At 47.6% G+C, this 24,214-nt stretch overlaps 1 protein-coding gene across 3 annotated transcripts in view; it reads left to right on the top strand.

Moving 5' to 3' along the window:
• LOC137327055 (pleckstrin homology-like domain family B member 1) overlaps positions 1-24,214 on the top strand; it is a 326,545-nt gene that overhangs the window by 19,651 nt on the left and 282,680 nt on the right. For all 3 annotated transcript variants that reach the window (XM_067992448.1, XM_067992446.1, XM_067992447.1), the window contains 3 exons: positions 4,523-4,668; positions 6,700-6,828; positions 17,984-18,058. In XM_067992448.1, the coding sequence (XP_067848549.1) occupies positions 6,817-6,828; positions 17,984-18,058 (87 nt within the window). In that variant the 5' untranslated portion in view covers positions 4,523-4,668; positions 6,700-6,816. The remainder of the gene's footprint in view (positions 1-4,522; positions 4,669-6,699; positions 6,829-17,983; positions 18,059-24,214) is intronic.

Here is a 24,214-nt window from a genome sequence, read left to right as displayed (position 1 = left end):
ATATCTCATACACTTTCTTATCCGTCTTATCAACTTGCCTTATCACCTTCAAAGATTTGTGAATATGTACCCCCAGGTCCCTCTGCTCCCGCACCCCCCTCAAAATAGAACCATTTCGATTATATTGCCTCTCCATGTTGTTCCTCCTAAAGTGCATCACTTCACACTTACCCGCATTAAATTGCCATGTGTCTGCCCATTTCACCAGTCTGTCTATGTCCTCCTGAAATCTGATACTATCCTGCTCATTGTTTACTACATTGCCAAGTTTTGTATCATCCACAAACTTGGAAATTGTACTCTCTATACCCAAGTCCAGGTCATTTATATATAACAGGAAAAGCCATGGTCCTAATACCGACCCCTGAATGACCCCACTGCATATTTCTCTCCAGTCAGAAAAACATCCGTTCACCTCTACTCTCTGCCTCCTATCCCTTAGCCAATTACGTACCCAAGTTACCACATTCCCTTTAATCCCATGTGCTTCTATTTTTTAAACAAGTCTGTTATGTGGCACTTTCATGAACTGCCTTTTGAAAGTCCAGATATACAACATCTACTGCACCACCCTCATCAACCCTCTTTGTTACTTCATCAAAGAACTCGTTTAGCCTTTAACTAATCTGTGCTGGCTGTCCCTCATTAACTCATGCTTCTCTAAGTGGGAATTAATTTTGTCCTTGACAATGGTCCTTAGTAGTTTTCCCACCACTGACGTTAGACTGACTGGCCTGTAGTTACCAGGTTTATCCCTCTCCCCTTCTTGAATAGGGGTGTAGCATTCCTCCAGTCCACTGGCACCACTCCCATATCCAAGGAGGATTGAAAGATTGTGGTCAGAGCTTCTGCTATCTCCACCCTTACTTCCCTCAGCAATCTAGGATTCATCCCATCTGGACCGGGTGATTTGTTAACTTTGAGTGATGCCAAAATATTTAGCACCTCCTTTCTATCTATTTTTATCCTATCCAATATCTCTACTCCCTCCTCCGCTACTGAGACATTAACTTCATCCTCTGCTTTAGTGAAGACTGATACAATGTCCTCATTCAGTACCTCACTCATGCCCTCTGCCTCCTCAAAATTTCCTTTTTTGTCCCTAATCGGCCTCACCCTTCCTTTATCTATCCTTTTACTTTTTACTATCAAATGTCATTTTTTGTGATAACTCACGAAATGGTACAATTTTAAAGGGGGTGCAGGAACAGAGAGACCTGGGGTTCACGTACACAAATTTTTGAAGGTGGCAGGACAAGTTGAGAAGGCTGTTAAAAAAGCATATGGGATCCTGGGCTTTATTAAAAGAGGCATAGAGTACAAAAGCAAGGAAGTTACACTAAACCTTTATAAAACATTGGTTAGACCTCAGCTGGAGAATTGTGTCCAATTCTGAGCACCGCACTTTAGGAAGGATGCACTTTAGGAGGGTGCAGAAGAGATTTACCAGAATGATACATGGGATGAGGGACCTCAGTTAAGTGGAGAGGTTGGAGAAGCTGGGATTGTTCTCCTTAAAGCAGAGAAGGTTAAGGGGAGATTTAACAGAGATGTTCAAAATCATGAGGGGGGTTTTGACAGAGTAGATAGGGAGAAACTGTTTCCACTGGCAAGAGGGTCGGTAACCAGAGGACACAGATTTAAAATAATTGGCAAAAGAACCAGAGGAGAGATGAGGAGAAATATTTTTACGCAGCAAGTTGTTATGATCTGGAATGCTGTGCCTGAAAGGGCGGTGGAAGCAGATTCAATAGTAACTTTCAAAAGGGAATTAGATAAATACATGAAAAAGAAAAATTTGCAGGGCTATGGGGAAAGAACAGGGGAGTGGGACTAATTGGACATGTTTTTCACAGAGCTGGCACAAGCACGATGGGCCAAATGGCCTCCTTCTGTGTTGTATGATTTCTGCATGAAAGTATCTTTCCAAAGCAAGGTGAATGATGGCAGAAAGGGAGTCATGTGAGGACATTAGTATCCAAAAGGGAGAGCACAGTCCCACACGACTCTGCAAGGCCAACAACACAGTCCTAACATGGAGGCACATTGACTGCTGTTCTTTGCGTGCTGTACACGTCTAGTGCAGTGACCTTGCGTTGTAAAGCAAGGTCAACTCATGTAAATAAATTTACAGTGCGTGCAGCTCATGATGTCAGAGAGTGCCTCCTAGATCAAGGGGTGAGTTATGCAGCTCTTAAAGCCCTGCTGGTCTCCATGAAAACTGCCCTGATCCTGAATTGGAGGAAGAAATGGTGACAGCAAATGTCCGAACGGCTCCGTTTCATGAAGCAGATTTGAAGAAGGGAGGTGCTTTTTGCAACTGAGGGTCCATCTTCTGGACATAGCTGTATGTCTGCCTCACCTGCGTACTGAACCTGGGGCAGGTGAAGGAGAAACCTGCTGATCTTAGGAAGGTTGCCACGGTCATTAATGCTCGCTTTGTGCTTAATTTTAGCAGCACTGCAGTTTACATTTAGAGCAGCATCACAGAAGGGACGTTCCCAACACACTGGCAAGTGTTCCAAATGGAGAAAACACTGTTTGACTGACAGTCAACAGTCATCCAATTGGATAACGAGGAGTCTGTTCGCTTTCCAATTTGCCATGGGAAGGCGGAGCATCGTGAGGATGGGCGTGTCGGACAACCAATGGTGGGAGTGTGGGGGCAGGGCAGTCGGAAGCGGGAGGTCATGTGATGAAACCTCCAGGACTACGCCCAGCCCTACTTTCGGTTGAGACGTTAAACTGAGGCCCTATCTGCCCCCTCAGGTAGATGTAAAATATCCCATTGCATTATTGGAAGAAGATCAGGGGATTTATCCCCGGTGTCCTGGCCAATATTTATCCCTCGACCAACATCACTAAAACAGGTTATCTGGTCATTTATCTCATTGATATTTGTGGGATCTTGCTGAGTTCAAATTGGCTGCCATGTTTCCTACATTACATCATTGACCACACTTCAAAAAGTACTTCTTTGGGACGTCCTGAGGTCGTGAAAGGCACAATATTAATGCAAGTCCTTTCCTTTAGTTCTGAGAGCTTATGAACATACAGGTTCATGTTTGGCCTTTGTTGCTTGTCACACTTACCAAGGTGCAGTGCAAACACTTTGGTCAAGGCAGCAATGCAGAGTGCCCATTTAAAACCTGCGCCTATTTTCATTTGGAACCATTTATCGGACGGTCTCTCACTGTGAAGCTGCACCAAGCTCACAGTGCAGTGCTGTTGAGGTGCATTGTGAATTGAATCACAATGTGAAGAGTACTTACCTTCTGAGCCTTCTTGAAGCCATCAAATTTCCTCCTCAGCTATTCCCAGGTTCGGTAAATGATGTGATTATTCACTCTGCTGTTCACTGCAGGGTGACACTCACTTCTAAAAAAGACCACCTTTGTTTGAAGGATCTCCTGTCACAGCACCTACAGAGTATAGGAACATAGGAATTGTTGGAGGTAAAAGGATCGAGGTCCATCTAGTTCACCTCTACCATCCTGGTAATCGCCTGATCCAACAATAATGGAGTTGTTGACTAATCACAGAAATCAATCTCTATCAGTGAATCTCCAACAGACCCAGACATGAGGTGAGGAAAACCCCCAGTGGTGGAGAGCTTTGGGAACCATAGGTCCAAAGTCACCTGTTCCTCCCAAGCCTGTTACACTTAAAAAAAGAGAAAGTTTTGCATTTATACAGCGCTTTTCACAACCTCAGGACGTCCCAAAGTGCTTTACAGCCAATGAGGTACTTTTTTTTGAACTGTAGTCACTGTTGTAGTTTAGGAAACGCGGCAGCCAATTTGTGCTCCCTAAACCTGAGTCACTGGCACCGCAAGCAGGAAGTGACAATACCCACACCTGAGAAATTATCCACGGCAACACCCCTTAACTTGTAACAAGGGGTCATTCTGTGCAGTTCCACTCCTGGCCATGGGACAGCGCTGTAGGGGGGGAGTGGGTCTGAGATAGCGCGAGAATTCTATAGGGCCAATACTGGGACCCCAGCTTCAGTCAAACGAGGTTACACGGGAACCCCCACCTCACCCTATAAAATAATGAGGGGCATAGATAAGGTCGATAGTCAAAATCTTTTCCCAAAGGTAGGGGAGTCTATAACGAGGGGGCATAGATTTAAGGTGAGAGGGGAGAGATACAAAAGGGTCCAGAGGGGCAATTTTTTCACTCAAAGGGTGGTGAGTGTCTGGAACGAGCTGCCAGAGGCAGTGGTAGAGGCGGGTACAATTTTGTCTTTTAAAAAGCATTTGGACAGTTACATGGGTAAGATGGGTATAGAAGGATATGGGCCAAGTGCAGGCAATTGGGACTAGCTTAGTGGTATAAACTGGGCGACATGGACATGTTGGGCCGAAGGGCCTGTTTCCATGTTGTAAACTTCTATGATTCTATTCTATGATTCTATGTTCCTGTTTGAACTCAACAGATTTTTGCAGATGCATGTTGTATTATCTGTATATTTACTATCTGTATATTTGTTGATGTTGAATATAATTTTTGTGTACCAGGTGGTAGAGCTGGAAGGTGCTGGACGTGACAGCAACACGACCAGACGTCTCCTGAATTTGTCCTCCGTGTTTGGAACATTGCACAGAGGCACCTGTGACCAAAGCCCACAAACCTGGTGCTGAGATCAGCAACGATGGTTCAGCAGGTAAGACCGATTCATCTTTTAAACTTCTGTGTACAAGAGGCAGAGCTCCTGGCCGGAGAAAGGTCTAAACGGAGGAGGGATAGCAGGTGAATCTTCACTGCACTCTGCACATCTCGATTAACATTGATACTTTGTTCACCTTACCGTTCAGGGAAGGTGGGCGCACCTACAACAATAACAACAACTTGCATTTATAATCCCACTCTCCTGCTCATTCCCCATACCCTTTAATATCCCGCCCAGTCTAATCCCACTCTCCCCCTCACTCCCCATACCCTTTAATATCCCACCCAGTCTAATCCCACTCTCCTGCTCACTCCCCATACCCTTTAATATCCCGCCCAGTCTAATCCCACTCTCCCCCTCATTCCCCATACCCTTTAATATCCCGCCCAGTCTAATCCCACTCTCCTGCTCATTCCCCGTACCCTTTAATATCCCACCCAGTCTAATCCCACTCTCCTGCTCACTCCCCATACCCTTTAATATCCCGCCCAGTCTAATCCCACTCTCCCCCTCATTCCCCATACCCTTTAATATCCCGCCCAGTCTAATCCCACTCTCCTGCTCATTCCCCATACCCTTTAATATCCCACCCAGTCTAATCCCACTCTCCTGCTCATTCCCCATACCCTTTAATATCCCACCCAGTCTAATCCCACTCTCCTGCTCACTCCCCATACCCTTTAATATCCCACCCAGTCTAATCCCACTCTCCTGCTCACTCCCCATACCCTTTAATATCCCGCCCAGTCTAATCCCACTCTCCTGCTCACTCCCCGTACCCTTTAATATCCCGCCCAGTCTAATCCCACTATCCTGCTCACTCCCCATACACTTTAATATCCCGCCCAGTCTAATCCCACTCTCCTGCTCACTCCCCATACCCTTTAATATCCCGCCCAGTCTAATCCCACTCTCCTGCTCACTCCCCGTACCCTTTAATATCCCACCCAGTCTAATCCCACTCTCCTGCTCACTCCCCATACCCTTTAATATTCCGCCCAGTCTAATCCCACTCTCCTGCTCACTCCCCATACCCTTTAATATCCCACCCAGTCTAATCCCACTCTCCCCCTCATTCCCCATACCCTTTAATATCCCGCCCAGTCTAATCCCACTCTCCCCCTCATTCCCCATACCCTTTAATATCCCGCCCAGTCTAATCCCACTCTCCTGCTCACTCCCCGTACCCTTTAATATCCCACCCAGTCTAATCCCACTCTCCCCCTCACTCCCCATACCCTTTAATATCCCACCCAGTCTAATCCCACTCTCCTGCTCATTCCCCATACCCTTTAATATCCCATCCAGTCTAATCCCACTCTCCTGCTCACTCCCCATACCCTTTAATATCCCACCCAGTCTAATCCCACTCTCCTGCTCACTCCCCATACCCTTTAATATCCCACCCAGTCTAATCCCACTCCCCTGCTCCCCTGCTCACTCCCCGTACCTTTTAATATTCCTCTTTTGTGCCAATTTGTATACAGCAATGTGATAATGACCAAATAATCTGTTTCAGTTCTGTTGATTGAGGGATAAATATTGGCCAGGACACCAAGGAGAACTCCCCTTCCCTGCCCTTCTTCGAATAGTCCACCTGAGAGTTTAAAATCTCATCTGAAAGACGGCACCACCAACAGTGCAGCACTCCCTCAATACTGCACTGAAGTGTCAGGCCAGATTACGTGCTCAAATTGCAGGAGTGGGACTTGAACCCACGACCTCCTGACCCAGAGGCGAGAGTGACACCACTGAGCTAATACTCCAACCGGGGCTGAGTAGAAAAGAGAAAGCTCATCCTGTAAATGGAGGCTGTCCGCACAGACCCCCAAATCTGGCAGCAGTAAAGGATTGCACAGAAACCAGGAGCTGGCAAGGCACAGGCAGAAAACCTCAGCTAAGTTCCCTTCACTGCTCTCCAAGCTGCCCCTCAAGATGTTTCGTTCTCTGTTACTGGCTGGTGTGCAGCCTGCTGTCTATAAGAAGTTTGCACCGGCTGAGTGCTCTATCTCTCTGTTGCAACAGGGGTGTGGAAGCTTGTGAGTTACTGAAATAAGGAGAGGTTTATTCGCCCACCAGGAATCACAGGCCCAGCCCTGTCACAGGATGGAGTAAAACAAACAAATCGTGGGGACAAAGACAATGGATGTACAGGTACAACCACCTTTGTTGGGTGGGATTAATTCAGCGCTGTTACTTCATGTGTGCAGTTTCGGTGCCCCATTATAGAAAGGACATTAAAGCCATAGAGAACGTACAGTGTAGGTTCACCAGGATGATGCCAGGGATGAGAAACTATAGTTATGAGGAGGGACTTGAGATACTGGAACTATTTCCACTGGAGCAGAGAAGGCTAAGAGGAGATTTAATCAAGGTTTTAAAATGGTGAAGGGTTTTGATAGAGTGAATAGGGAAAGACTATTTCCTCTAGTTGGGAGTCAGTGGTGAGGGATCATCAATTTAAAATTGTCACTGAGAGGAGAGGGATTGGAGAAAATTCTTTACACAGAGGGATGTTGAATCACGGAATGCTTTGGGGAGAGTGGGGAAGTGGGATTAGTTTGGGATTGATACAGGGCTATGGGGAGAGGGTGGGGCAGTGGGATTAGTTTGGGATTGATACAGGGCTATGGGGAGAGAGTGGGACAGTGGGATTAGTTTGGGATTGATACAGAGCTATGGGGAGAGAGTGGGGCAGTGGGATTAGTTTGGGATTGATACAGGGCTATGGGGAGAGGGTGGGACAGTGGGATTAGTTTGGGATTGATACAGAGCTATGGGGAGAGTGGGGAAGTGGGATTAGTTTGGGATTGATACAGGGCTATGGGGAGAGGGTGGGGCAGTGGGATTAGTTTGGGATTGATACAGGGCTATGGGGAGAGAGTGGGGCAGTGGGATTAGTTTGGGATTGATACAGGGCTATGGGGAGAGTGGGGAAGTGGGATTAGTTTGGGATTGATACAGAGCTATGGGGAGAGAGTGGGGCAGTGGGATTAGTTTGGGATTGATACAGGGCTATGGGGAGAGGGTGGGGCAGTGGGATTAGTTTGGGATTGATACAGGGCTATGGGGAGAGAGTGGGGCAGTGGGATTAGTTTGGGATTGATACAGGGCTATGGGGAGAGAGTGGGACAGTGGGATTAGTTTGGGATTGATACAGGGCTATGGGGAGAGAGTGGGACAGTGGGATTAGTTTGGGATTGATACAGGGCTATGGGGAGAGAGTGGGGCAGTGGGATTAGTTTGGGATTGATACAGGGCTATGGGGAGAGAGTGGGACAGTGGGATTAGTTTGGGATTGATACAGGGCTATGGGGAGAGAGTGGGGCAGTGGGATTAGTTTGGGATTGATACAGGGCTATGGGGAGAGAGTGGGGCAGTGGGATTAGTTTGGGATTGATACAAGACTATGGGGAGAGAGTGGGGCAGTGGGATTAGTTTGGGATTGATACAGGGCTATGGGGAGAGAGTGGGGCAGTGGGATTAGTTTGGGATTGATACAGGGCTATGGGGAGAGAGTGGGGCAGTGGGATTAGTTTGGGATTGATACAGGACTATGGGGAGAGAGTGGGGCAGTGGGATTAGTTTGGGATTGATACAGAGCTATGGGGAGAGTGGGGAAGTGGGATTAGTTTGGGATTGATACAGAGCTATGGGGAGAGAGTGGGGCAGTGGGATTAGTTTGGGATTGATACAGGGCTATGGGGAGAGAGTGGGACAGTGGGATTAGTTTGGGATTGATACAGGGCTATGGGGAGAGAGTGGGGCAGTGGGATTAGTTTGGGATTGATACAGGGCTATGGGGAGAGAGTGGGACAGTGGGATTAGTTTGGGATTGATACAGGGCTATGGGGAGAGAGTGGGGCAGTGGGATTAGTTTGGGATTGATACAGGGCTATGGGGAGAGAGTGGGGCAGTGGGATTAGTTTGGGATTGATACAAGACTATGGGGAGAGAGTGGGGCAGTGGGATTAGTTTGGGATTGATACAGGGCTATGGGGAGAGAGTGGGGCAGTGGGATTAGTTTGGGATTGATACAGGGCTATGGGGAGAGAGTGGGGCAGTGGGATTAGTTTGGGATTGACACAGGACTATGGGGAGAGAGTGGGGCAGTGGGATTAGTTTGGGATTGACACAGGACTATGGGGAGAGAGTGGGGCAGTGGGATTAGTTTGGGATTGACACAGGACTATGGGGAGAGAGTGGGACAGTGGGATTAGTTTGGGATTGACACAGGACTATGGGGAGAGAGTGGGACAGTGGGATTAGTTTGGGATTGATACAGGGCTATGGGGAGAGAGTGGGGCAGTGGGATTAGTTTGGGATTGATACAGGGCTATGGGGAGAGAGTGGGGCAGTGGGACTAGTTTTGGATTGATACAGGACTATGGGGAGAGAGTGGGACAGTGGGATTAGTTTGGGATTGATACAGGGCTATGGGGAGAGAGTGGGGCAGTGGGATTAGTTTGGGATTGATACAGGGCTATGGGGAGAGAGTGGGACAGTGGGATTAGTTTGGGATTGATACAGGGCTATGGGGAGAGAGTGGGGCAGTGGGATTAGTTTGGGATTGATACAGGGCTATGGGGAGAGAGTGGGGTAGTGGGATTAGTTTGGGATTGATACAGGGCTATGGGGAGAGAGTGGGACAGTGGGATTAGTTTGGGATTGATACAGGGCTATGGGGAGAGAGTGGGGCAGTGGGATTAGTTTGGGATTGATACAGGGCTATGGGGAGAGAGTGGGGCAGTGGGATTAGTTTTGGATTGATACAGGGCTATGGGGAGAGAGTGGGGCAGTGGGATTAGTTTGGGATTGATACGGGTCTATGGGGAGAGTGTGGGGCAGTGGGATTAGTTTGGGATTGATACGGGACTATGGGGAGAGAGTGGGGCAGTGGGATTAGTTTGGGATTGATACAGAGCTATGGGGAGAGAGTGGGACAGTGGGATTAGTTTGGGATTGATACAGGGCTATGGGGAGAGGGTGGGGCTATGGGATTAGTTTTCGGATTGCTCCAGCAAAGAGCTGGCACAGACCACGATGTGCCGAATGGCCACCTTCTGAGCAGCAAATGTCTCTGGGTCTATGATTCAATGCCAAAGATACAGTGAATGGGAGGTTTCGAAGCAGATTCTGACCCTGCCCTCAGATGAGCACCTTCTCACATAGGATCACTGCACTGGCTGAGTTTTTTAATTCCCCCCCCCCCCAACTTAGTATGGGGGTTCAGAGGCCAATAATTATCACTCTATCACTAACCCCGCTCAAGTCAGCTGAGTTATTGAGACTTGAGGCCTGCATTGTTCCGTTTTTTGGCGAGTCCGTTTACTATCGTGTCATGGTTTTGTGCACAGAACATTCCATTGGGAGGAGAATTCTTGGCAATGGCAGAATTCCAGGGGTAGGCTGGCTTCAGAAGGGGAGCCCAGAGAACGGGTTGGAAAATGTGGGATCAGTGCTGTCTCTTAGCCAGCTCAGCTGGGCTTGTGAAAGGAAACGACCTAATTTCTTGAAGTTTATCACATCATATGAGTAAGTGTCCCAGCCAGCAATGCATCAATTTCTACAAGATGCCAGGAGACTTAACTCAATATCAAAGCAAAAGCTCCATCTGCAAAATCAACTCACGATGAATCCCTTCCTATAGGCCCATTCGGAAGAGCCGTTTGAAAAGCCCGTGAGTTAAGATTCTTTGCCGTTTGTATGGCTCCATTTCAAATTGGTTCGATGACAATGCTTGGTCCTTCAAATCAACATCAACTTGCATTTATGTAGTGCCTTTAACATAGTAAAACGTCTCAAGGTGCTTCACAGGAGTGTAATTAGACAAACATTGACGCTGAGCCAAAGAAGGAGATAATAGGGCAGGTGACTAAAAGCTTGGTCAAAGAGATAGGTTTTAAGGAGCATCTTAAAGGAGGAGAGAGAGGTAGAGAGGCAGAGGTTTAGGGAGGGAATTCCAGAGCTTAGGGCCCAGGCAGCTGAAGGCACGGCCGCCAATGGTGGGCGAAGGGAATGGGGGATGCGCAAGAGACTAGAGTTCGAGGAACACACAGTTCTCGGAGGGTTGTAGGGCTGGAGGAGGCGACAGAGATAGGGAGGGGCGAGGCCACGGAGGGATTTGAATACAAGGATGAGAATTTGAAAATCAAGGCCTTATTGGACCAGGTGATGGGTGAACGGGACTTGGTGCGAGTTAGGATACAGGCAGCAGAGTTTTGGATGAGCTCAAGTATACAGAGGGTGGAAGATGGGCGGCCGGCTAGGTGAGTATTGGAATAGACAAGTCTAGAGGTAACAAAGGCATGGATAAGGGTTTCAGCAGCAGATGAGCTGAGGTAGGAGCGGAGACGGGCGATGTTACGGAGGTGGAAGTAGGCGGACTTGGTGATGGAGAGGATATGGGGTCAGCTCAGGGTCAAATAGGACGCCAGGACGCCTAATGCAGCCTTGCTGGAGATACAAAGTTAATACTTGCTTGGCGACAGCTGGGATTCTTCATACTACAGGACTATTAATAAGACAGTCTGAGCACAATGTCGAAGGGCCTTAAAGTAAAACCAAGTCCACAGAGAGCAGAGGAGGCTGTGGTACTCACTTACCTCATTGCAGAACATGCAACTAACTCTATTTGCCAAACTTGCTACCCAATTAAGCAGGAAGGGGTCTGTGCTCTGCAGACTGCCATTGAGCAGGATGCAGCGTCAGCGACACCTAGGGCTACCAACCCTCCCAGATTGTCCTGGAGTCTCCTGGAATTCAAGTTTAACTTCCTGCAAGGAACCCGGGAGAAGAATCACAGGGACATTTTCTTCCTCCGTTCTGCTCCGGCCGGACTCACGGGGCCACAGTGTCACACAGTGGGGACCAGGTGTACCAGCCTGATGGATAGAGTGGTTTCTGGAGCGCAGAGGATTGTGGGCATTGTAGCCACCATTATTGACTGATTGCCTCGAGGATTGACCTGTCGGGCAACCAATGATGGGAGTGTAATGGTGGGGCGATTGTAGGTGGGAAGTCATGTGATGAAAACACCCGTAACACGGTCCACCCAAAGTTGGCGACCCCAGTGCCACCTCAGGCTAACTGATGGTGAGCACAGCCTCTCACAAGCCTTTCCTATAATGCTTTTTGAGTGTTGAAATCCACAGACTAGAATCCAGTTTAATAAAACAAGAGGGAAAGCTGTGAGGGAGGGATTCAGCGGCAGTGAAGCAGTGAGTGTGAGCATGCCCAAGAGCAGGCCTCAAGGCATTGCCAGAACCTGCATGTGGGCAAGTGATGAGAGAGGTACTCCAAAGCATACAAGGCCATGATCCACAGTAGAACAGGCCGTTCCTTGCACACAGGCAGGAGCATCTAGGTGTGCGAGTGAATTAGATGTTGGTCCACGTCAGGCCTTTCAGTAACCTTCCATCCCTATTCCTTCTCCTACGTCCCTTAGATGTTGGAAAGTACACAACGCCCAAGGATTCATAACACATGGCAAATCACAGTGACACATCGCAGCAAACACACATTCAGTGTTACATCTCCTCAAACTTAGTAATCATTGTGTCAGAATTCTCATTCTTGTTTTCAAATCCCTCCCTGGCCTCGCCCCTCTCTATCTCTGTGACCTCCTCCAGCTCTACAACCCTCCAAGATCTCTGTGCTCCTCCAATTCTGGCCTCTTACCCATCCCCGATTTTCATTGGTCCACCATTGGTGGCCGTGCCTTCAGCTACCTAGGCTATAAGCTCTGGAATTCCCTCCCTAAACCTCTCCACCTCTCTCTCTTCCTTTAAGACGCTCCTTAAACCTACCTCTTTGATCAAGCTTTTGGTCACCTGTGGTAGTGGTAGGGGATAGTATAGTCAGGGGGATAGATAGTGTTCTCTGCAGCTGTGACCAAGGGTCCCAAAGGCTGTGTTGCCTGCCCGGTGCCAGGGTTAAGGACATTTCCTTGTGGCTGGAAAAGAATTGGTGTATGAAGGGGAGGATCCAATTGTCGCAGCCCATGTAGGAACCAACAACATAGGTAGAACTAAGAATGGGGTTCTGCTGAGACAGTTTGAGGAGCTAAGGTCCAAATTAATAAGCAGAACTTCAAAGGTAATAATCTCTGGATTACCACCTGAACAACGTGCAAATTGGCATAAAAACATAGAAAATAGGAACAAGAGTAGGCCATTCGGCCCTTCGAGCCTGCTCCGCCATTCAATATGATCATGGCTGATTCTCTATCTCAATACCATATTCCCACTCTCTCCCCATACCCCTTGAAGCCTTTTGTGTCTAGAAATCTATCCAGCTGCTTCTTAAATATATTCAGTGACTTGGCCTGCACAGCCTTCTGTGGTAGAGAATTCCACAGGTTCACCACCCTCTGAGTGAAGAAATTTCTCCTCATCTCAGTCCTAAATGTCCAGCCCTGTCAGAATTTTATATGTTTCAATGAGATCCCCTCTCATTCTTCTAAACTCGAGTGAGTACAGGCCGAGTCGACCCAATCTCTCCTCATACGACAGTCCTGGCATCCCAGGAATCAATCTGGTGAACCTTCGCTGCACTCCCTCTATGGCAAGTATATCCTTTCTTAGGTAAGGAGACCAAAACTGCACACAATACTCCAGGTGTGGTCTCACCAAGGCCCTGTATAACTGCAGTAAGTCATCCTTGCTCCTGTACTCAAATCCTCTTGCAATGAAGGCCAACATACCATTTGCCTTCCTAACTGCTTGCTGCACCTGCATGTTTGCTTTCAGTGACTGGTGTACAAGGACACCCAGGTCCCTTTGTACATCAACATTTCCCAATCTATCACCATTTAAATAATACTCTGCCTTTCTGTTTTTCCTTCCGAAGTGGATAACTTCACATTTATCCACATTATACTGCATCTGCCATGTATTTGCCCACTCACTCAACTTGTCTAAATCGCCTTGAAGCCTCTTTGCATCCTCCTCACAACTCACAATCCCACCTAGTTTTGTGTCGTCAGCAAACTTGGAAATATTACATTTGGTTCCCTCATCCAAATCATTGATATATATTGTGAATAGCTGGGGCCCAAGCACTGATCCCTGTGGTACCCCACTAGTCACTGCCTGCCACCCTGAAAAAGACCCGTTTATTCCTACTCTCTGTTTCCTGTCTGTTAACCAATTTTCAACCCATGCCAGTATATTACCCCCAATCCCATGGGCTTTAATTTTGCACACTAACCTCTCATGTGGAACTTTATCAAAGGCCTTCTGAAAATCCAAATAAACCACATCCACTGGTTCTCCCTTATCCATTCTACCAGTTACATCCTCAATAAACTCCTGTAGTTTGTCAAACATGATTTCCCTTTCATAAATCCATGTTGACTTTGTCTAATCCCGTTGATATTTTCTAAGTGTCCTGTTATCGCGTCCTTTATAATGGACTATAACATTTTCCCTACTACTGATGGCATAGGGGCAAACAGATCAGAGAGTTAAATGCGTGGCTGAAAGAGTGGTGTGAGAGACAGGGGTTTCGGTTCATGGGGCACTGGCACCAGTACTGGGGACAGAGGGAGCTGTCCCGTTTGGACGGGCTGGGACCAATGTCCTGGTGAATTGAATAACTAGGGTTGTAGATAGGGCTTTAAACTAAAAAAGGGGGGGAGGGGTCAGGTGAGGGGAAATTTAGAAATCTAATGATAAAAGTCAAGGCAACAGAGCAGTGTAGTGATTTGGGTAAAGATAAGCAGAGTGTGGCAGGAAGGGACAGAGAGTTTACCAATAATAGTGCATCAGCGAATAAGGTCAAAGCAGGAAAAAATAGTAAAAAGTCAAAATTAAAGGCTCTTTCTTTGAATGCATGGATCATTCATAATTAAGTAGATGAATTAGTGGCACAAATAGAAATAAATGGGTTTGATCTCGTAGCCATTACAGAGACATGGTTGCAAAGTGACCAAGGTTGGGAACTAAATATTCCAGGGTACATGATATTTAGAAAAGACAGGCAGAATGGAAAAGGAGGGGGTGTTGCCCTAATAATAAAGGATGACATAAGGACAGTGGTGAGAAAGGACCTTAGCTCGGAGGATCAGGAAGTAGAATCAGTATGGGTGGAGATAAGAAATAACAAAGGACAGAAAACATTGGTGGGAGTAGCTTTTTGACCCCCCTAATATAGTTAAACTGTTGGACAGAGTATTAATCATGAAATAAGAGGAGCTTGTAACAAAGGTAATGCAATAATCGTGGGGACTTTAATCTTCATATAGACTGGACAAATCAAATTGGCAAAGGTAGTTTGGAGGACGAGTTCATGGAATGCATTGGAGATGGTTTCCTAGAGCAATACATCATGGAACTAACCAGGGAACCGACTATTTTAGATCTTGTATTGTGTAATGAGACAGGGTTAATTAGTAATCTCACAGTAAAGGATCCTCTGGGGAAGAGTGATCATAATATGATAGAATTTCGCATTGAGTTTGGGAGTGACGTACGAAACTAGAGTCATAAACATAAATAAAGCCAATTACATAGGTATGAGGGGCGAGTTGGCTAAGGTATTGGGAAATTAAATGAAAGAGTTTGACGTTTGACAAGCAATAGCAAACATTTAAAGAAATATTTCAATATTCTTAACAGATATACATTCCATTGAGAAATAAAAACTCCACGGGAAAAGTGATCCACCCGTGGCTAACTAAAGAAGTTAAGGACAGTATTATATTTAAAGAGGCCTATAATATTGCCAAGGAGAGTAGTAAGCCTGAGGATTGGGAAAGTTTTAGAAACCAGCAAAGGATGACCAAAAAATTGATAAAAAGGGAGAAAGTAGAATATGAAAGTAAACTATCAAGAAATATAAAAACTGGTTGTAAGAGCTTCTACAAATATGTAAAAAGGAAGAGAGCAGCAAAAGTAAACGTTGGTCCCCTAGAGGCTGAGACTGGAGAAATTATAATGGGGAATCAGGAAATGACAAATGCGTTGAACAAATATTTTGTATCTGTCTTCACAGTAGAAGACACAAAAAGCATACCGGAAATAGTGGGGAATCAAGGGGCTGATGAGAGTGAGGAACTTAAAATAATTATTATCGGTGGAGAAAAAGTATTTGAGAAATTAATGGGACTAAAAGCCGATAAATCCCCTGGACCTGATGGCCTACATCCAAGGGTTCTAAAAGAGGTGGCTGCAGAGATAGTGGATGCATTGGTTATGATCTTCCAAAATTCCTGAGATTTTAGAACAGTCCCAGCGGATTGGAAGGTGGCAAATGTAACCCCGCTATTCAAGAAAGGAGGGAGAGAGTAAACAGGGAACTACAGGCCAGTTAGCCTGACATCAATAGTCGGGAAAATGCTGGAATCCATTATTAAGGAAGTGGTAACAGGGCACTTAGAAAATCATAATATGATTAGACAGAGTCAACATGGTTTTATGAAAGGGAAATCGTGTTTGACAAAGTTATTAGAGTTTTTTGAGGATGTAACTAACAGGGTAGATAAAGGGGAACCAGTGGATATAGTGTATTTGGATTTTCAAAAGGCATTCGGTAATGTGCCACAGAAAAGGTTGTTACACAAGATAAGGGCTCATGGGGTTGGGGGTAATATATTAACATGGATAGAGGATTGGTTAATAGACAGAAAACAGAGAGTAGGATAAACGGGCCATTCTCAGGTTGACAGGCTGTAACTAGTGGGGTGCCGCAAGGATCAGTGCTTGGGCCTCAGCTATTTACAATCTGTATTAATGACTTAGATGAAGGGACCGAGTGTAATGTATCCAGGTTTGCTGATAATACAAAGCTAGGTGGGAAAGTAAGCTGTGAGGAGGACACAAAGAGTCTGCAAAGGGATATAGACAGGTTAAGTGAGTGGGCAAGAAGGTGGCAGATGGAGTATAATGTGGGGAAATGTGAGGTTATTCACTTTGGTAAGAAGAATAGAAAAACAGAATATTTTTTAAATGGTGAGAAACTATTAAATGTTGGTGTCCAGAAAGACTTGGGTGTCCTGGTACAAGAAACACAAAAAGTTAGCATGCAGGTACAGCAGGCAATTAGGAGAGCAAATGGCATTATTGCAAGGGGCTGGAGTTCAAGAGTAAGGAAGTCTTACTACAATTGTACAGGGCTTTAGTGAGACCTCACCTGGAGTACTGCGTAAGGTTTTGACCTCCTTATCTGAGGAAGGATATACTTGCCTTAGAGGTGGTGCCACAAAGGTTCACTGGATTAATTCCTGGGATGAGAGGGTTGTTCTATGAGGAGAGGTTGATTAAAATGGGCCTATACTCTGGAGTTCAGAAGAATGAGAGGTGATCTCATTGAAACATAAAAGATTCTGAGGGGGCTTGACAGGATTGATGCTGAGAGGACGTTTCCCCTGGCTGGAGAGTCTAGAACTAGGGGGCATAGTCGCAGGATAAGGGGGCGGCCCTTTAGGACTGAGATGAGGAGGAATTTCTTCACTCAGAGGATTGTGAATCTTTAGAATTCTCTACCCCAGAGGGCTGTGGATGCTGATTCGTTGAATATGTTCAAGACTGAGAAAGATAGATTTTTGGACTCCAGGGGGATCAAGGGCAGGAAAGTGGAGTTGAGGCTAAAGATCAGCCATGATCTGATTGAATGGCGGAGCAGGCTCGAGGGTCCGCACGGCCTACTGCTGCTCCTTTGTTCTTACCCATCATACCTGTGGGTGAGACTCTAAATCACTGGTTAGGCCTGAGCTGGAGTATTGTGTTCAATTCTGGGCTCCACACTTTAGGAAGGATGTCAAAGCCTTAGAGAGGGTGCAGAGGAGAGTTACTAGAATGGTACCAGGGATGTGGGACTTCAGTTATATGGAGAAACTGGGATTGTTCTCCTTAGAGCTGAGAAGGTTCAGATTTAATAGCGGTGTTCAAAATTATAGAGAGTTTTGATAGGGTAGACAGGGAGAAACTGTTTCCAGTGGCAGGAGGGTCAGTAACCAGAGGACACAGATTTAAGGTGATCAGTAAAAGAACCAGAGGGGAGATGAGGAGATTTTTTTTTTATGCAGTGAGTTGTTATGATCTGGAATTCACTGCCTGAAAGGGCAGTGGAAGCAGATTCAATAGTAACTTTCAAAAGGGAATTGGATAAATAGTTGAAATGGAACAATTCACAGGGCTATGGGGAAAGAGCGGGGGAGTGGGACTAATTGGATAGAACTTTCAAGGAGCCGGCACAGACACGATGGGCCGAATGGTGGCCTTCTGTGCTGTAAGATTCTATGATTCTAAGATGTCCTGTTGTGTGGGCCTGTAACCAAAACTTGAATGTGTCTTTACAAAACATACAGGAGATGGAAAAGTCTGAAGACGGAGATGAATCGGAAGTAAAGGAGGCTCCACAGAATGACCTGGGGATAGTGAAAGTGAGTGTATCATGTTGAGAATTATGTCGCTGACAAGAAACACAATTAAAGGAAAGCATAAGACAGAGTAACGTTCAACAATGATTGGCTGCGACTGCTTCCTTTGTTTAGTATATTGGAAAGTCTGTGCTGAGTAACGGCCGGGAATTTCCTGTTCTGCCACTCTAACTTCATCAGACGTGTGCCAGAAATCCCGCACTTTTGGTGGTGGAGTGGGAAATTCCCAGCCTGTGTTTCAGAGAGCCAATGGGATGCCAACTGTCTAGGATTGACCTGGAGACTCCAAGAATTGAAAATTAATCTCCTGGACACTGCTGTGAGAAACCCAGGAGAAAAAGAGTAGAGGCATTCAAAAAAAAACTGTTTATTTTTTAATTTTCTTTGAACACGTCTGTTTATTAGTTATAAAAATATTAGAGATGGGAAAAAGTGCTGTTTGACCGACAGTCAAGAATCATCCAATGAAGAGTCTGTTGGCTTTCCAATTGGCCGTGGGAAGGCGATGCACTGCGAGGATGGGCGCGTGGGGGGGGCGGGGCAGTTGGAGGCAGGAGGTCATGTGACGAAATCTCCAGGAATACAATCAACCAGAGTTGGCAACCTTACTAAGAACGTTGGGAGAGTAACCAGAGATTCAAGCTGAGGTGAGGTGGTGATGGGAAATGTTCCTTTATTATTCCCTCTTGAGGAACCTCTCTCGCTGTCAGATCAGGTGGGCAGGTTTTGCCTTTCACACTTAATTTCCCTTTGCTCCCAGCAAAGAAAAGAGCCAGATCTACTTTTGGACACTGGGGGGAAGAAAGTAACTTTGCTCACAAGCCACTAAATGCCCAATTGCAAAGTTGCCGTAGTTCTTCTCCTTGACCTTCTCCAGTAGGAGATCCGTGTTCGTGATTCATGGCTGGAGGCCTGAATGGGGTGGAACTGCCTGAAATGGCCAGCCTGAAATCATTAATGAATATCGGGGTACTTGCCTCACAAGCCTGAAGGTAAGTCGCAGGAGTGGAAGTGGAGTGGGATGGGGAGGGAGGGAGGGAGGGAGGAGCGATGGGGACAGGCTATCAGGGCACTGTGGGGTTGGGGGAGCAATCCTGCTATTCCTGTCTCCACAGTGACAGCTTTTAATTCAAAGAAAACCTTAGCAGCAAGCACAGAATCCTGAGCAGAGCAGGCCTGGCTCCTGTGATCTTCAGTTTTGGTAAGGGCGTCTAATTCACTTGTTATTGCCCTCATTTACATATGTAAGGTGGCCGCCTGGAAAATGGCCTGACTCAATATCAGGTGGGAGGTCTTTCGGGCGTCCTTTGGGGGCGGGTCGTTGGTCCCAGAAATTGGCCCTCGTTTTGCACGTTTAACGCCCGCAAAACAGGCATAACGAGACCCAGCTTCTGCCCCAATATACCAACACATTGGTCTTTCACTCCCCCGGTCTCAATCCTGCCTAAACTGGTCGATTGAACAGCTCCTCTTTCTCTAAGGGGCCTTTGTGGAATGAGGTTGTGCAGACTCAGCCCACTCGTTGATGGCCTCAACACAGAACTGCCCTGAACTTACCGCTCGATTGGCCACCTCACTCAGAGGGGTCATAGGACAGCCGGTGTGGGAAATAGGGGGAAAGAAATGTCACACGGGAGCAGTTGTGAACTTGGGGTTGCCGGAGGGACAGCGTAGAGGGAGCTGTACAACCCTGGGAGTAAGAAACCGTTCCAGATCTCCACACCAACAGCCTTAAACCACGAGCACAAAATTCTCCGAGAGAATATAAACTGGGGTGGGGGGGCTCTTGGTAAAAATGCTGGGGTAATGCCAGTGTTACGAGCTCTTCGCAGACAGTGCCGTTAGTAGAAATGGTACAGAACAATCCGGCAGTTTTGATTGAGTGTGTGGACATCACAATCGAGAAATGAGTCTCAGCAATTTTAGCGGGCGAGTGCTTATGGTTGGATTTTACGAGTGTGCAGCACAGGCCTGTAACCGCGCATGGCCGGAAATTGTAATGGAACTGCCCACAAGTAACTGTCCACTGAAGGGAATGGGCAGCCCCATGCCCAGCCCAGCAGACACGGCTCCCTCCAGCCCCGTGCCCACCCCAGCAGACACAGCTCCCTCCAGCCCCGTGCCCACCCCAGCAGACACGGCTCCCTCCAGCCCCGTGCCCACCCCAGCAGACACGGCTCCCTCCAGCCCCGTGCCCAGCCCAGCAGACACGGCTCCCTCCAGCCCCATGCCCAGCCCAGCAGACACGGCTCCCTCCAGCCCCATGCCCACCCCAGCAGACACGGCTCCCTCCAGCCCCATGCCCAGCCCAGCTGACATGGCTCCCTCCAGCCCCATGCCCAGCCCAGCAGACACGGCTCCCTCCAGCCCCGTGCCCACCCCAGCAGACATGGCTCCCTCCAGCCCCATGCCCAGCCCAGCAGACACGGCTCCCCGCTGGTAGCCCACATCCATAAAATATGAACATACGTAATTTATTGGCAGGAAAAGACCAGCTGGTCCATCAAGCTCGCCCCCACACCATGATGGCCGAAGCATCCTGAATAAAGACTTCCCTCCCTCTCTTCCCCCCCCTCCACCAGCCCCCAGCCCCCCGCCCCCCACACAGCCATGTAATCTCCTGGGAAAGGCAAAAAAACAGACAAACCCCAGTGCCAATAACAGAAAAAGTACTCTGTAAAATCCCTCTCCGACCCCCTCAGACGATCGAAACCAGTCCAGGAGATCACACGGACCGAGTGTTATCTATAAAGACACTTCCCTTCTATATGATGTGATCTCTGCCCCAGTCAGGAACCAGTCCAGCTCCCTCTTGAAGGCAGAGACTCAGCACCCACCACACCAGCCGGCAACACATTCCGGAGACTCACTACTCTCTGGGAATAGAAGAACCGCCCAACGTCCAGTCTATCCCCACTCATCCATAGTTTAAACAATGGCGCAAGCGTTGGTCCCCCTGCCCGCTGTTCAGTGCAGAGGTCAAGCTCTGAAGAGGGGGGTTTCCAGCCGACCTGGACAATGGCCGAATTTCCTGCTTCCAGCATGGGGTCCCACTGTTTGTAGCTCCGTCGCGATACCAAGGTAACTGGGACTTGACTCCTTTGTCTCTTCGGTCTGACAGTACGCACCGATTGCACAATGCATAATGTGTCGGGCACAATTTACCCTACGCACTGATCAAAGGAACATGGCAAACCAATCGGGGTGTGGGTGTGCATTTCAACAGTTAGCCATCTGGAGCTTCAAGATCGGCAGAAAATGCTGTTCGAAATGATGATCTTGGAACTTGATTTCGCTTGTCTGGTGATAGGTACAATTGTGGTGAACTAATGTTGCTGTCTGGATCATGACCGACATTCCCAGCCATTCCCCCCTCTCTATCCCTAATGTTGCTGTCTGGATCATGACCGACATTCCCAGCCATTCCCCTCTCTCTATCCCTAATGTTGCTGTCTGGATCATCATTGAGATTCCCAGCCATTCCCCCCTCTCTATCCCTAATGTTGCTGTCTGGATCATGACCGACATTCCCAGCCATTCCCCCCTCTCTATCCCTAATGTTGCTGTCTGGATCATGGCCGAGAATCCCAGCCATTCCCCCCTCTCTATCCCTAATGTTTCTGTCCGGATCATGACTGACATTCCCAGCCATTCCCCCCTCTCTATCCCTAATGTTGCTGTCTGGATCATGACCGACATTCCCAGCCATTCCCCCCTCTCTATCCCTAATGTTGCTGTCTGGATCATGACCGACATTCCCAGCCATTCCCCTCTCTATCCCTAATGTTGCTGTCTGGATCATGACTGACATTCCCAGCCATTCCCCCCTCTCTATCCCTAATGTTGCTGTCTGGATCATGACTGACATTCCCAGCCATTCCCCCCTCTCTATCCCTAATGTTGCTGTCTGGATCATCATTGAGATTCCCAGCCATTCCCCCCTCTCTATCCCTAATGTTGCTGTCTGGATCATGACCGACATTCCCAGCCATTCCCCTCTCTATCCCTAATGTTGCTGTCTGGATCATCATTGAGATTCCCAGCCATTCCCCCCTCTCTATCCCTAATGTTGCTGTCTGGATCATGGCCGAGAATCCCAGCCATTCCCCCCTCTCTATCCCTAATGTTTCTGTCCGGATCATGACCGACATTCCCAGCCATTCCCCCCTCTCTATCCCTAATGTTGCTGTCTGGATCATGGCCGAGATTCCCAGCCATTCCCCCCTCTCTATCCCTAATGTTTCTGTCCGGATCATGACCGACATTCCCAGCCATTCCCCCCTCTCTATCCCTAATGTTGCTGTCTGGATCATCATTGAGATTCCCAGCCATTCCCCCCTCTCTATCCCTAATGTTGCTGTCTGGATCATCATTGAGATTCCCAGCCATTCCCCTCTCTCTATCCCTAATGTTGCTGTCTGGATCATGACCGAGATTCCCAGCCATTCCCCCCTCTCTATCCCTAATGATCCAGGTGCATTGTCCTATAGTCGTATTTTTTTAAAAAAAAGCATTCTCAGATTTTGGGCGTCGCTGGCAAGGCTGGCATTCATTGCCCATCCCCACTTGCCCTGAGAAGGTAGTGGTAACTGCGTGTCTTGCATGGTCTCTTCAGAGGACAGTTAAGAGTCAACCACGTTGGTGTGGGACTGGAGCCACATATAGGCCCAGACCGGGTAAGGACGGCAGGTTCCCTTCCCTAACGGACATTAGTGAACCAGATGGGTTTTTACGACAATCTGACAACTTCTGGGTCACTTTTGTTGATATCAGTTTTTATTTCCAGATTTTCTAAACTGAATTCAAATTCTCAAACTGCCCTGGTGGGATGTAACTCACGGTCTCTAGATTACTAATCCGGTAACATAACCATTACATGACAGGTTTAAACTCTAACTTTACAGGGATTGAGTTTCACTGATAATTACTGTAGTGTGTGATAAGAGCTCAGGGAAGGGGTGGGGGTTGCGAGTGGTATAAGAGTTGATGTGGAATTCAGGGATGTGTTAGTGGTATCAAATTCAGAAAGCATTTGACCTTTGCGGATCTGACAGGTCCATCCTGGAGATCTGCTCTGCACGGCAGAGACGTACGAGCATCCAAAAAAAGACGGACAGATAAAGACCAGCTGGTCCTTCGGGCCTGTCCCGTTCAGTTGTGTCGCTGCCAGACAACAGGACCCCCAACAACCTCCCACCCATCGGCACCCATGTGATCTCCTGGGAGGGGCAAAAAAAAGATAAAAACCCAGGGCCAATTCAGGGAGAAAGGAATTCAGGGAAATTCTTCTCCGACCCCTGAAGGAGATCAAAACAGGTTCCAGGAGATAACAGTGACCATCAGCTCCATCACCTGACACAACCCCCCCACACCTTTTGTACGCGGAGATATCAACAACAACTTGCATTTATATAGCGCCTTTAACGTAGTAAAACGTCCCAAGGCGCTTCACAGGAGCGTAATCAGACAAAATTTGACATGAGCCACATAAGGAGTTATTAGGACAGGTGACCAAAAGCTTGGTCAAAAAGGTAGATTTCAAAGAGCGTTTTAAAAGAGGAGAGAGAGGCGGAGAGGTTTAGTGAGGGAATTCCAGAGCTTAGGGCCTAGGCAGCTGAAGGCACGGCCGCCAATGGTGGAGCGATTAAAATCGGGGATGCGCAAGAGGCAAGAATTGGAGGAGCACAGAGATCTCGGAGGGTTGTAGGGCTGGAGGAGGTTACAGAGATAGGGAGGGGCGAGGCCATGGAGGGATTTAAACACAAGGATGAGAATGTTAAAATCGAGGCATTGCCAGACCAGGAGCCAATGTCGGTCAGTGAGCACAGGGGTGATGGGTGAACGGGGCATGGTGTGAGGTATCACCCCTCCACCAGCTCCCTCTAAATGTTTGCAGCAAATCCTCACTCACTGTGTGACATGGCAACTTATTCCATAATAAGTGACTCTCTGGAAAATGAAAAACCGCCTAACATCTAACCTAGTCCTCTGCTTACATAACCGTTACCGAGGTATCCCTCCAGGCGTTTGCTGGGCTTTCTGTCTCTTGGACCACAACGGAGAAATTGAATTGGAGGATGTATTGTAACCTGCAGAGTGTTGAAACTGTACATAATGTAGACGGGAGTGAGGGACCATCCCTTAAAAACTCTGAGTGGG

The sequence above is a fragment of the Heptranchias perlo genome, chromosome 11, assembly GCF_035084215.1.
Source record: "Heptranchias perlo isolate sHepPer1 chromosome 11, sHepPer1.hap1, whole genome shotgun sequence".
Taxonomy (NCBI): domain Eukaryota; kingdom Metazoa; phylum Chordata; class Chondrichthyes; order Hexanchiformes; family Hexanchidae; genus Heptranchias; species Heptranchias perlo.
The sequence above is the reverse complement of the archived record's forward strand: the minus strand, read 5'-3'. Positions and strand labels throughout refer to the sequence as shown.